The sequence below is a fragment of the Eretmochelys imbricata genome, chromosome 5 (genome assembly GCF_965152235.1).
Source record: "Eretmochelys imbricata isolate rEreImb1 chromosome 5, rEreImb1.hap1, whole genome shotgun sequence".
Classification (NCBI taxonomy): domain Eukaryota; kingdom Metazoa; phylum Chordata; order Testudines; family Cheloniidae; genus Eretmochelys; species Eretmochelys imbricata.
Genome location: NC_135576.1, coordinates 80,217,317 through 80,231,463, shown reverse-complemented (window position 1 = coordinate 80,231,463; position 14,147 = coordinate 80,217,317). Strand labels below are relative to the sequence as shown.

The 14,147-nt window shown below is 41.9% G+C and overlaps 1 protein-coding gene across 3 annotated transcripts in view; it reads right to left on the bottom strand.

The window, feature by feature from the left end:
* Positions 1-12,059, bottom strand: part of GRAMD2B (GRAM domain containing 2B) — a 52,237-nt gene extending 40,178 nt beyond the window's left edge. For all 3 annotated transcript variants that reach the window (XM_077817384.1, XM_077817385.1, XM_077817386.1), the window contains exon 1: positions 11,731-12,059. In XM_077817384.1, coding sequence (XP_077673510.1) covers positions 11,731-11,924 — 194 coding nt within the window. In that variant the 5' untranslated portion in view covers positions 11,925-12,059. The remainder of the gene's footprint in view (positions 1-11,730) is intronic.
* Positions 12,060-14,147: the final 2,088 nt, after the last annotated feature.

Genomic DNA, 14,147 nt, shown 5'->3' with positions numbered 1-14,147 from the left:
AAGTAATGAATTTAGTCTAATAAAACAATAAAATTCTCTAGTCATTAAGCATGGACTTATACCTTTTAAAACAGCAAAATAAAACAAAAAGGAAAGGTATCTTATTTTATTGAACTTTTTTAGCCCAGTGGATAAACACTTCACATAATAACCAGATCAAGTCTCACACCATAGTATCTCAGCAGACAGCAGTAAGGTCATTGTGACATTGTGGACATCATTAGCATGTAAATTCTCAGTTCTTAAATACCATCTATTATTAACAGGCAGTATTCCCTGTCTAATCAAAGACAGACTGCTATCAAGTTCTATAGAAAAATAGAAACAAATTCCTTGTGCCATTAAGTGAGAGGCTAATATTTTATAAAAATAAAGAACAGAACAAACCAGGAATGTAAGCCATTCTGGTTGTTCTATCTTTCTTCAGAATGTCTCCAGTCCATCTGTCCACTTCAAAAGTAAATAAATAAATAATAAAATCACTCCAAAACCTCACCACTGCAACTTTCCGGCTAGCCTCAGCAGAAAGTCCAAGGACAGAGCACTATTCCCGAAATCAAAACAAGGCCAGATCCTGTGGGGCAGCCAGGCTCCTGGTGGAGCTGAGAGCCTGCACTCTCAGCTCCCCACACTGCCCCCTAAGGTCAGTGGAAGTGCTCCTGGTGAGGATAAGTGCCGCCAACTGAAGGCGGGTAGTGTGGACATGAACCACCGCCGTAATCACTGTGGTGGCTGTAAATTGACCTAATATAGGTCGACTTAAGGTTTTAGTGTAGACATGCCCTAAATTTTATTCAAGATCAAGAAAGGGAGGGATGAGGCACCTGGAGGTCTGCGATTCCAATTCTCTTCTGCCAAATTAAATAAGGGAAAAATGCAGTTGGCTGCAGAACCTGCTAACAGTCATACTTACAATAGGGCCTGACAAATATTCATGATTTATGAAAATCCATGGCTGCCATCTAACAGTGCAGTCATTTGTGGGCATTGTCACAGGAGCAAACAAGTGAGGAAACGAAAGCTTGACTTCACCACTGGAAAGTCTTCTTCACATGAGTGTGAGCCAAATTTTCAGATTTAGCTGTGCTTATGCAAGAGATCTGTGGCACAAATATGGTAGGTTCTTCTGTATCCTTTTAGCAATGGTTAGTTGTACCAGGTGCTTTTAAAAATACAGATGCAAGGAATTCTTTTTTTTTTAAACTTAACATATTCAAAGAATTTTAGTGAAAAAGTCCTACTGGCTCCCTTTTTAAAAATGGTATAGTTCAGCACTCACAGTGAGAGATTAGGCTGCTAGATGCAGTGTAATCAGGATCTCTTCTCTTTTACAGCACTTTTTAGAAGGATTCTGTTTTGATATCAGAAAAGGAGTACTTGTGGCACCTTAGAGACTAACCAATTTATTTGAGCATAAGCTTTTGAGAGCTACAGCTCACTTCATCGGATGCATACGGTGGAAAGTTTAGAAGATCTTATTATATACACACAAAGCATGAAAAAATACCTCCTCCCACCCCACTCTCCTGCTGGTAATAGCTTATCTAAAGTGATCACTCTCCTTACAATGTGTATGATAATCAAGGTAGGCCATTTCCAGCACAAATCCAGGGTTTAACAAGAATGTCTGGGGGGTAAGAAAAAACAAGGGGAAATAGGCTACCTTGCATAATGACTTAGCCACTCCCAGTCTCTATTCAAGCCTAAGTTAATTGTATCCAATTTGCAAATGAATTCCAATTCAGAAGTTTCTCACTGGAGTCTGGATTTGAAGTTTTTTTGTTGTAAAATAGCGACTCATGTCTGTAATCGCGTGACCAGAGAGATTGAAGTGTTCTCCGACTGGTTTATGAATGTTATAATTCTTGACATCTGATTTGTGTCCATTTACTCTTTTACGTAGAGACTGTCCAGTTTGACCAATGTACATGGCAGAGGGGCATTGCTGGCACATGATGGCATATATCACATTGGTGGATGTGCAGGTGAACGAGCCTCTGATAGCGTGGCTGATGTTATTAGGCTCTGTGATGGTGTCCCCTGAATAGATTATCATACACATTGTAAGGAGAGTGGTCACTTTAGATAAGCTATTACCAGCAGGAGAGTGAGTTTGTGTGGGGGGGGGGGGGGGGGGAAGAAACCTGGATTTGTGCTGGAAATGGCCCAACTTGATCATCATACACATTGTAAGGAGAGTGATAACTTTAGATAAGCTATTACCAGCAGGAGAGTGGGGTGGGAGGAGGTATTTTTTCATGCTGTGTGTGTATATAATAAGATCTTCTAAACTTTCCACAGTATGCATCTGATGAAGTGAGCTGTAGCTCACGAAAGCTTATGCTCAAATAAATTGGTTAGTCTCTAAGGTGCCACAAGTCCTCCTTTTCTTTTTTCAGAGTAGCAGCCGTGTTAGTCTGTATCCGCAAAAAGAACATGGCTGCTACTCTGAAACCTGTCATTATGTAAAGTTCTATAGGTTGGACTCGCTGGAAGTAAGCAATTGTCTACTAGGCAATTGTCACCTGTGTATCTTCTTCCCTCAGGTGAGAATCTCTTGCTGTTTTGTCAATGGAAAAAGGACAACGTGTCTGTAAAGGCCTCTGGCTTTTTACCTTGTTTGTGAGAAAGCATTGAGTATTTCTCTCCATTTGATTCAGCTATTGCTCCCTGAAGAGCTTTCTTTCTATGGAAAATACAGAGGCCGACAGAAGCTGCTGTACTTGGCTATCTGCCTTCTACGTCCTGAGCCAGAGCTTCTTGTGCAATATAGCATTTGAGGAAATAGCTCTGGCAGAGAACTTAATTGTATCTGGAAGTTGTCAAAGAATACTGGTTAAGACAGTTTTTTTCTTATTGATTTTATCTTTGAAGGTTGCTAGACCAAGCAACAGCTCTTCTAGCATAAGGGCTGGCAGTAACACATGCCTGCATGGTAAATTAAATTTACACTTTCTTCCTCAAGGGCCTGTCAACTCATCTCTCTGGTCATGGGTGTGCAGAGTGGGAAGAGTCAGCTGAGTGGCAGTATTAGATCCCACTGCAACATCTGCTTTGGGAAGCTGTACAGAGTTCATATAATTTATTCTTCAAAGAGATATAGAGCAGCTTCCAAATGAGAGCAGTTTTGTATAGCTTCTCTGATTAAGCACAGTAGGGTGGGTTTGGTTCTCTTGGTAACTGCCTGTTGACAATGAGGATCTGTTCTAGCCTCAGGAAGGAAATGTACCATTATTCCAACTACAGGATAGAAGCGTTTATGTGGCTGGGGTGGGGAAGAGAAAAGATATTGGTATTATATTTGGACATCAACTGGCAGATATGACACTCAGAGGTCCTGTGGCCACTATTGAACATTAGAAGAGAGCCCCAATTATAAAGCTGCTGTCGGGGCTGTAGGCAGCTAAGTCTAGTGGTTGGAGCAGGAGTTGGAGTCAGGAAGTCGAGCCAAGGGTCAGAGGTGGATTCGGAGACTGGGGAAAGGATCAAGAACAAAAGCAGGAATCAGGAGCAAGGAAGGCAAGTAGGATTCAGGAGTCACACAAGAAGGCAGGGTCCAACGTAACAGCCAGGTAGAGCCCAGTTGTGGGGACAACTTCCTGTGGGTTTAAATAGGAAGCCCAGTCAAATCAGAATTCATGGTGTTTCTCCAATCAAGCCTGGGAAGTCCTCCCCGAGGTCACTTCAGGTTTCATTGTCTCTCCTGCTCAGTGGCAGCAGAGAGGCAAAAGTCAACTGGGGACCCTGTGGACACATCTTGAAGACCGGTAGAGTCATGACAGTTGCCAGAAAAAATTCTTCATAGACAATCTGTGTGTGTAAGAGTAACAGTGGTACAAAAAGGGTTGGAATCTTGTTATTTTAGGAGTTTAGTCAACGGGACTAGCTGGTGTAAAGCAAAAGCCTACATAAACTCATGCTCCTATATGACATACACAGTAAGAGAGATAAGATGGATGATGTAATAACTTATTGGACCTGCTTCTGTTAGTGAAAGACAAGCTCCTGAGCTACACAGAGCTCTTTTTCAGGTATCACATAGTAAGACACAGACAGGCAGCTTTGTACTTTTGTGTGTTGACAGTATACATGACCTGCAGGGCAACCAGGGTAAATTTACATGGCCTAATTTTCAGGAGTACTCAAGAGCCACAACTGCAAATGAAGTCAGACAAGTGCAGGTGCTCAGCACTTCTGAAAATCAGGTCCAGAGCATGCATTATAGGCAAGGCTGGGAGCACTGCCTATTAGTAATATTGCCTAACACTTCCCATTGTAAAACCATGGTATCAGTCCCTTTTAGCTTTGGCAAACTGTTTCAGCTGAAATTTTCTATGCCAGGTATCTGCCTAAGGTGGATTCATTTCTGGGAAAATTTCAGACAAAAATAGTTCAGCCATTTCCAAGACTAAGGCTAGGAAAACACACATTGTTTTCTCCCTATAAAAATAAATCAGACCAGCTTAATTCTAGTATTTCCTAAGTTGAGGGCTTGCAACCTTAAGTAATGTTCTTTTAAATGTAGTTTTTGCATGTAGTATAAGAGAGGATTATGAACAGGGTACTATTGATCAGAGGACACTAAACCCTTCCATTGCAAAGTTCCAAGCATGTAAGTGTAGCATAGATGCACACTTAAAAAACAGAAAAGTGAAGAGCAGACATTTAACGGCTACCGAGCCTAGCTGAAGATTGACCAGGTTAACTCTTCATAACTAGAAACACTAAATTGCAGTCAGCTGCCAAAACCCTTCACAACAAAAGACAACACACACCAACCACCCCACGTATACAGAAAGAGATGGGAGGAGGGTCTTTACCACAGTTTCAAACTCTCTACCCCTTGCATGGCCCTATGTCACACAGCTCAAAGTACCGTGTACTGCCACATGAACGTCAGCAGACGAGGGCCCCCCATTTTTTCCTTCTCCCAACCCGTGATTATTTATCAAACAGAAATTGAAGTGAGCTGTAGCTCATGAAAGCTCATGCTCAAATAAATTTGTTCATCTCTAAGGTGCCACAAGTCCTCCTGTTCTTTTTGCAAATACAGATTAACACGGCTGCTACTCTGAAACCTAGAAATATTTAAGTTTACAATTATTATCTACAGTATACATATAATTATCTGATATGCATTATGACACTCTCTCTCTACTCCTAGCAGCATACAGTTTTTATGCAATTATTTTCTACTGCTCTTGGAAGCACTTGTTTTTATATTTTCTCTCAGTATTAAGGAATATTTTTGCTTACCCTACCTGTAATGCCCTAAAAAGACCTGCACTCATTTTTAAGTTAAAACCCTTCATTTCTTAAAAAGTCTGGTGCACCACGATTAGCAAGACAAAATTTGTCCTGTGTTGTTATCATTAGTGCATGGAAGGGACCAGCTAATACTAGAACCTACTACTCCAGTGTGCTAGGTCACAAATACACACCACATACTGTGTTCAGCATAAACCAATTATATACTGTTTTAACTGGTGTATTGTCTGGAGTTTTCTATCCCAGACAGATTTAGAGAGCATGGACCTGATTCTCTCTTCAGTATAAATCAGAGTGGCTCCATTGAAGTCAAAGGAATTAAGTGTATGTGAAAGGAGAATAAGGCTCCATACATTACATACAATGTGAGATCCAGATACTTATGACCACAAGGAATTTGCATCATGACATCAATGACAGGAATGCCAGTTTGGAAGCAATTTAAGGAATCTTGATGTGCTTAGGAAGAGCTTCAGAGAACAACTTGTCTGAGGACTATAGAGAAGAAAAAAGAGTTTAACGTATGAAATGATGGCGTAAGATACTTTAGCTCAGCATTTCTGGGGAAAACCCCATCCCAGAACCATGGACTGTGAGCTTGGCACAGAGGCACAGTGAGAAGAGAGGGATGCTTTTCAAACACCACAGGAGCATACACATTGGTTATTTCAATGTGGACACATTTAATGACACTCGTTTAAGTACCGTAGGGTTCTAGACAGATAGTTACAATTACATTTCATAGAAACAGCAACAAGCCAATCCCCAAACAAAGCTTCCATATCTCAGATCCCACAAAACCCTCACACTCCTCAGCCATCCCCAAGTGCTGTTTTACAGACACTGGCTCTGACAAATGTCCCAAGATTAGCGAAGGTAGATTATTGTGGACCAACAGGCATGGGGTAGGACCAATTTCCTGTTCAAGGGGCCCCCAAGGAGTCCAACCAGCAGTCCTCTCTTACAAACCAAAGTACCTCCAGTTGGAGTGCCTCTGCTGATTGTCAACTGCACTGCTTGGGCACATGGAGTGTGGGGGTGGTCTCTCTTACAGACAGCTCCCAAGCTACTGGGGACACAGGCCATGGTGAGCACACTGCCTCAGAGAGATAGGAGCAGCCTGATGGAGGGTTTTGAATATCAGTTGGATTGCATATTCAGTGGGAAGCCAGCACAGATATTTGAGCACAGAGACAGTATTACATAATTACTCCTTTTTTAATAATTGAGCTCTTCTTTCACCATATGGAAATTTGTAAGATTAATTATTATTTAGCAAAGCATCAGAATGGTCCAGTGATTTGGGCGCTACCCTGGGACTTGAGAGACATGGGTTCAGATTTATGTCCTGCCACAGACTTCCTGTGTGATCACTTAGCGTTTCTGTGCTTTGGTTTGTTCTCTGTAAAATGGGGATAAATAGCAGTTCCCTACCTCATAGGTTTGTTGTGAGGAAAAATACATTAAAGATTGTGAGGTACTCAGATACTATGGTAATGAGGACTATATAGAGTCAGAGTGTTATCCCACCTGTGTATCAGGAAACCCAGGTTCTCTTAAAATTGAAGCTTTGCCAGAAAAGCTTATGGGAAGGAGAGAGAGAGAGAAAGAAAAAACAGGTCTGATAGCGTTTTAAAAACATGATCTAATGTCATAAGGATTGTATTACTTGCTTCTGCAAAAACACAACATTACAGAGTTTCAAGTGACATGAAACCCTTTGATGGCAGGGTTTGTTTACATCCTTTGCACTCACAAAGTCACACACTTCCACAATTAATGTGACACTGATCTTTTTTTTTTTTTAAATATGTTGTCTAGTGCTCTGAGAGTTTTCAGAAATCAGATAAACAAGGCTCCCAACTCCTGCTTTACAAAAATAAAAAGATTGCTGTAGTAAAAATCAAACAAAACACCCTTAAAAGGAGTGTCATTTAAACTACAAATGTGCACTTGATTTTATGTGCTACCGTAACTAGAAGAGGATCTCATAGGTATCTTCTATTTAGACTCACACAGCCTGGGGCAGTCCAAGTGTATGTATTTAGTCTAAAATTCACGTATTATTCTATGCAAAAAATTACTATATGATTAACAAACATAGGTCCCGATTCCACAAGTAGATCCACGTGACCAGACCTTCGCACCATAAAAGCACCATTGAAATTAATAGGGATCCACCAAAATGGATCTGCATGCACAGTCAGGGCCATCAATTGTAAGAAGTCAGTAAGCTCAAGAGTGATTCAGGGAACTGCCCCTCATTTGTATGGGATATAGTTGCTCCCTGCCTCACATGGGAACAGTATTGGGTTTACAATGGCTCCATGGAGCCAGGCCCATGCTCAGAAAAGCCTGGCCTGCTCTGCTTGCACTGCGCCCCGAGACCCCACTGGCTCCCCCTGTTCCTCTCTACCCCCTGGCTGGACCCCAAGCATCTCTGACTCTGGGCAGCCTCTGCTTCCCACCACCTGTGGGGCCCCACCTGTCTCCTCAGAGCTGAGCCACCTGGGACTGGTGCAGAAGCCTGGCCAGTCTCAGCCAGGTGTGTGTGTGGGGGACCAGTGTAGGGGGGCTTGACTGGGCCCCTCCAGGAAAGTGTGTCTTGAGGGACCCTGGCTGATCGTGCCACACCAGAGGGGACGGACCGATTCCTGGTCCTGGGACCAGCCCTGGTGGCTCAGCCTGGCAGACACAGTCACCTCCCAGCAGGGCCAGTGAGTGCAGCCAGGAGGCAGAGCATGGGGGAGTGGGGAGTCTGGGGGCGGGGGAGGGGGGGGTGCTGGGCTGTGACAGGACAGGGCAGATCTGTGTGTTGGGGCACTCGAGGTTCTGTGGGGGGGTGCTCGGCAGTTGTGGTGGGGCTGTGGGCTGGGGTGGTGTTGTGCAGGGCGCTGTGCATTTGTGGGGGGGTCTGGGGGGATGCTGGGCATAGTGGGTCCAGGGTGCCTCTGGCCATAGGGAGTTGGCGAGTGTTGGGCGTGGGGTGCTGTGTGGTGTGACATAGGCCCACCTCTGAGAGGAAGAGGCACACTTGCAGCACAGGGCCAGGTGGGCCACTGTGCATCTGGCAACTGCCAGTTTGTTAATAGTGCCCCTCCATTGGGCGAAGCAGGGCCGCCTCTCCATGTCCCTTTGCCCCTGGCTGGCCCCTCGCTCCGGGGACTAACCTCCCCCTGCCATGCTCCATTGCCTCCATGGGGAGCCCACAAACATGTTTGGCCCTGGGTCCACAAAAGATTAATCCAGCCCTGCATGGAAAGGGGGAAAACGTTGAACATGCCTCTTTCATTTCTGAAGCATTGCCTAAGGAACAAGTTATTTCTACCAACGCATTTCACTGTGGGGGGTATTTTGGGAGTGCACCTGTTTGGATCAGAGATACAAATGTTGGAAGCGTATACACCTTTCCAAAAAATGAGATTGCTGCCTTTCGTGTTCTCCATCCTCCTCAAAGTGTTTACAGGACGGAGACTAGAGTTGGCTGGAAAAAGGAATGATCCTCTTGTGAGAGAGTTCAGTGGGTTAGACAAATAATTTAGTTCCAACTCCAGATGAAAAGTCAAAGAGTTAAAATTTTTCACAGGTGGGAACATTCTGAAAAATTCCATTTTAAGAGAACCGAAACTGAATTTTTCAACTTTCTCCCAGCTCCATAGACAGCTGCTTTTCCATGGTGCCCAACTCCCCAGGAAGTTGGAGTCATGCCCAGGCAGGATGACCCGCTTTCTTGCCTATGTGGTTTCCATCAAAAGTGTCAGCACACTGTTTAGATTCCATCAAAACAGCATTTTCTGACAGGTAAGTGTTGTGTTGGAAAATTTTTAGACCAGCTCTAATCATGATCTGTGATGGGTAACTGGGAACTGTAATTTCCAACAAGGATGAGGCCATAAGGTGCAAAATTCAAACTCTTCCAAATTCATGTTTCTTTGTATCTGGCTATTTGGTTTGAGTAGATCTCTAATCTCTGGGTGGCATGTGAGTAACACTGTTCATAACTTTCTTCAATATTTTAGTGCAAAATAGGGCATCACGTATTTTCAACTTCTCAAGAATATTTTATGTTTGAAGGATCTCAGACTGCTTCACAAGCTACATACATACAGCACACACAGGAAATGCAGCCACCTGTCAGGCAGTAAGCAGAAGCTAAACAGTATACAGCACACTGTACAACTTTTTGGTAGGGAAGGACAACAATGGAAATTTTGACCAAGAAAACCAGAGCAAACCACTCCCTCTATAAGTACCACCATGAGGTCTAGCATATTCAGGCAAAACAGACAGGAGTTCATTTTTAACTGATAGTGCTCCATGTGGTTTGCATCATCAGTTATACATGGAATTATGTATCTATAAAAAGCCATACAAGGATCTTTTTTGAACTAAACAGAGTGGGGGTAAGACTAAATAGGGAGGGGATAAAGAGCATATTTTGAAATAGTGAAAGATCAGTGTGTTGTGTATGTATTATTAGTTCTTTGGATTCAAAAACATGTAATTACATAAATATATTGAGGAGGTAGAGGGGATGTTCAAGCAGCACCCAAAATGATGGTTGAGGTGGGTTGTTCTTCTTTATGAAGGAATGCTGTCGTAAGTGTTAACAAGAAATTTTAAGGAGGAACTCTCTAATGCACAATTAATAAAAAAACTGAACTTTTATATGAACTCAAGTTCTAGTTCTTCTGGCCGTCACTGCGTATACACACACACACACACAGTCTTCCTTTGCTTTTTTTTTTTTTTTTTTTTATTATTATTAAAGGTTTCAGATAACATTTTCAAAAGCGCTCAAGGAACTTAGAAAACTAAGTCCCAAGTGACTTTGGATTCTAGTGCCATTGACTTTCACTGATGCTCAAGAAAGGCTTTTGAAAATGGGACTTAGCTTCCTATGTTACTTAAGCACTTTTGAAAATTTTACCAACATCTTTCTCCACCTTCTGCTCCTACCTGTATCACAGACATTTTAACACAGCATTTTTTCCATAGTGAAGAAATAATTATGTGAAAAAACATCATGAAGACATGATTTAAAACAAACACCAACCCTTTCAGGAGGAACACATTTCTAGCCAATCTCACTTATTAATGTTGTATTTGTAATGGCCTTTTTATCCTTAAAGCTTTCCCCCCTTTCTAAAGTAAGCTCAATATGAAAAGGTCACACACTATACAGAGTGCAAGAGCCTTCAAAGATTAAAAAGAACAAGAAATTTAAGTTTGAATGAGTTCCTGGGTATCACTGCCACTAAAGGATATAGTTAACACAGATTACAGAGCTGGAGATACAAACCGCGCAGGGCTCTAAAGATAAGTATCCGCATCCGATCTGCAAACATGGTCCGCGGACATGCACATCCGCAGATATATGCAGATTTGCAAGGCTCTCCTGATCTTTATGCAATACGATTTTTCTGTCCATTTTCCATTAGTCAATTGTTATTACACCTCCCCCACCCCAACTTTGGGATAAAAAGCAACATTTAACCCTTCCCTCTCCTTAAATACTGAGTACCACTAAATTAGGGGAACCGGGGAAAAGGAAAGCAGCATTTTGGTTACCCCAAATGAAACTCTGACCTTTCACTTCAGCTCCACTTACTGATAAGGAGCCTCATTCTAGTATGATTTACACCTGTGTAACTGCACTGAAAAATCAATGGAATTATACCAGTACAAAACTGTTCTCAGGGGAATCAGAATCAGGACTATGGTATGCTGCCTGCAAACCAGCATTAGACCCCATAAAGTGACCTGTGCTTTCAAGGAAACTCACAACAAGATGATTAGAGGTTTTTCAGTCTGGATCTAATCATCGTTCCATTACTCTGAATGAAGGTGAACTTAACCTTCCCCAATTTCCTGTTCTGAAGCTGGGGGAGGGGAGGGATTCAAATCACTTTTAGAAAACAAAAGTGAAATAATCTAAGATAGTACATCATTGTTACTTTAATGACTAGACTTTGTACAATACAAGCTTTGTTGAAGGCTCCCACTGGATACAAACTTGAAGATAAATTCTGGCAGGCAGAGCTCTGCTGACAACATATACATATATTTACAATGTTCCTCAGATAGCATTCTAGTCTCCTAGCTTTAAAGAAAGCCAGACTCAAGTTCTGTTTAGCTCTAGTCGTGGTCTTCGAGTTACAAAACTAGTCACGTGTAGTTGTACTATAAACAGTTCGCAATTGGCGTTCAAATACTTTCTTAATTTCACATGATCAGACCGAGCCTGCATTCCTGAAACTTTGTAGTCTCTCTACTACGTTCCAGCGCTAACAGCTGTAAAAGGAAACAGCAGAATCATGAGGCAGCCAGTATCAGAAGTTAAGAAACAATGTAAAATTTGTACAGGAATTTTTCCTTTTGATACTGTATAGATAGTTCAGCTCAGCCCACAGCACAGCCAACAGGCGCCGAGACTTTTCACGCAATACATCGGATACTTACAGGAGTAGGACACCTTTGTTTTCCCTTTTATTGACAGCCCTTACAGGTTTTAGTTCTTCCACATCAGACTGTTGTTCAGTCATTAGCACCGTCTGCAGAAAGCTCTCTGTGAGTATCCGCGGGTCTCCTCCTCTACCCCTTACTACCAACAATTGAAATCGACTCACTCCAGCTTTTACCTCCCTCCCTGTCATACAACTCTCTTTTGAAACTCCAGAGAGCAAATTAAGCCCAGCTCTTTGTCTTTGGCTAACCTGAGCAAGCTGAAACTGGTCCTATCAGTGGGACCCAATGGTAAAGGGAAGGCAGAAGAGGGAAAGGGAGGAGGAGGAAAAAAGAAAGAAAGAGCAAAGACCTCCTTTTCTCCACCCCACCACTAGTTGGGGGTGGGCGGAAGGGAAGGCGGGGAGAAAGCCTGTTCAACAAGTCTTTCTGGGAGAGGAAACTAATGAGCCAAGCAGGTGAAAACACGGTGATAACAATTCACAGCTGCTTTACTTTTTAAACCAGATATTTATTGGAATGAAGCTATAAAATACGATTTAATGATGTTAAACATAATTACAAGCACTGACTTTATATAACTCAAGATGTGAGTTACATAAATTGACACAGCACTGAGGCAACACACGCGTCTTTCTAGATTACACCAGGCAGCTAGTCTTTTACACAACTTAAATTATTCAAACAGGATGTTGCCTCATCGGGTACTGCCTCCTGATTACGTTAAACAAAAGGTCCCTTTAATGTTTTATATGGGAATGACAACGACCACAAGAGACGCAAGTGGCCCTGCCATTAGCCCTTTGCTGCCCCAAAGAGCCAATTTTTGTTTATTTTCAGAGCAGACAATAGGCATGAAGCAGTGGTCCCAACCTGGATGACTAATAAGCTGGCCATGATGATTTATAACAACAGCAATAATGTACTGCATTTTTATAGTGTTTTTCATCCTGCAGGATCTCAAAGTGCATCACAAAGGACACCATTGGTCTTGCAAATTGTTGTATCTGTCTGCATGGAGCTCTTCTGAAATCAATAGTGTTATGTATAGGTACAACAGTCTTCCCATATGTAACAAGTTGCAGAATCAGGTTTATGTACTTATACATCATGAAGGGTGGCAGTCAGCCAGCAGGCAGTAAACTAAATAATAATTGGGAGTGGGAGGAAGGGGTAAGGAGTGGGAATATTGTTGAAGAACACTGGGACAAACTTCAATCTACATTTACAAAAAGAGACTTGAGTTCTTTACAGGTGGAAAAAAAAGAGCACATTTTGGTGTCTAAACAAGGCCTGAGAGGGGATAGGGTTTTATTTTCCTGCTTGTACATTAGAAACTCAGGTATCTCTAGACTGAAAATTTTTATGGTGTCTGGAGAATGAGTGCAATGGTGATATCATAAAAGCTAGGGGCTTGATCCTGCTCCCATTAAGTCAATGGCAAATCTCCCATTGATGACAATGGAGGATGATCAAGAGAGTGAAAGTTGAGCAAGAGAAAGCAAACTGTTTAAAATTCATTGTTTTGTGTGTGTTTTTTAATTTGAACATATTTCACTTCAATGACTAATTCACATTTTGGATAAATGAAGTCTCTGTTGAAGTTCATCACCTTTGCTCCTTCAATTAGCATTTTAGATCTCACAATATACATATCTGAGAGCTCCTAAGGTTCTCCTGTAAACCCAGGGAAGATCAAACTCTATATTCCTGATATTTCTAACATAAGCAAACATGGATATTTTGGGTACTTCTCATGAGACACTCAGCACTTCCCAGGTTTATGTTCCAAGATTTACCTGTGATTGTTAATATAGGGAGTACCCTGAAGAAGTCTGCCTATGTGCCAGTGGTATGAACCCTCTATATTAGGATAGCTCATTAGAGCTGATGTTTTCACCTATACTGTCTCAGATAAATCTGTTTTCTGCTTCTGTCTAGCAACACTCTAGGTTGGCATGGCAGCCCCAAGAAACCATCTAATGTCATGCAACAAATATACAGTAGGATCAAATGTCAGACCCCCCACTTGTACTCAGCAGGATGCTATTGAATTTGCAGGCAGAGAGAAACATTAAATGGCAGCATCTCACACAGGGGCTTCTGCATGCTACCAATGAAATATAAATGAGAGTATCAAAAATATTCCAGATCTCTGATTGTATTTCATAATACGTAACAGGCCCAGGTAGAAAATATGGTATTTTATGTAAAGAAACTATATATAAGTTTAAAAGTGTGGATTATATATCTATTTACATGTATATTATAAGGACTAAAATAAAATAAAAATCCCCAACAAAACTGGCCCAATTTCATTACATTTAAAATGTATGGTATAAATACATGTTTAAGCCTGTATCAGAATCACCATCCCAATCCTGTAGAGTCATGGAGACTCCACACAGAAGAAG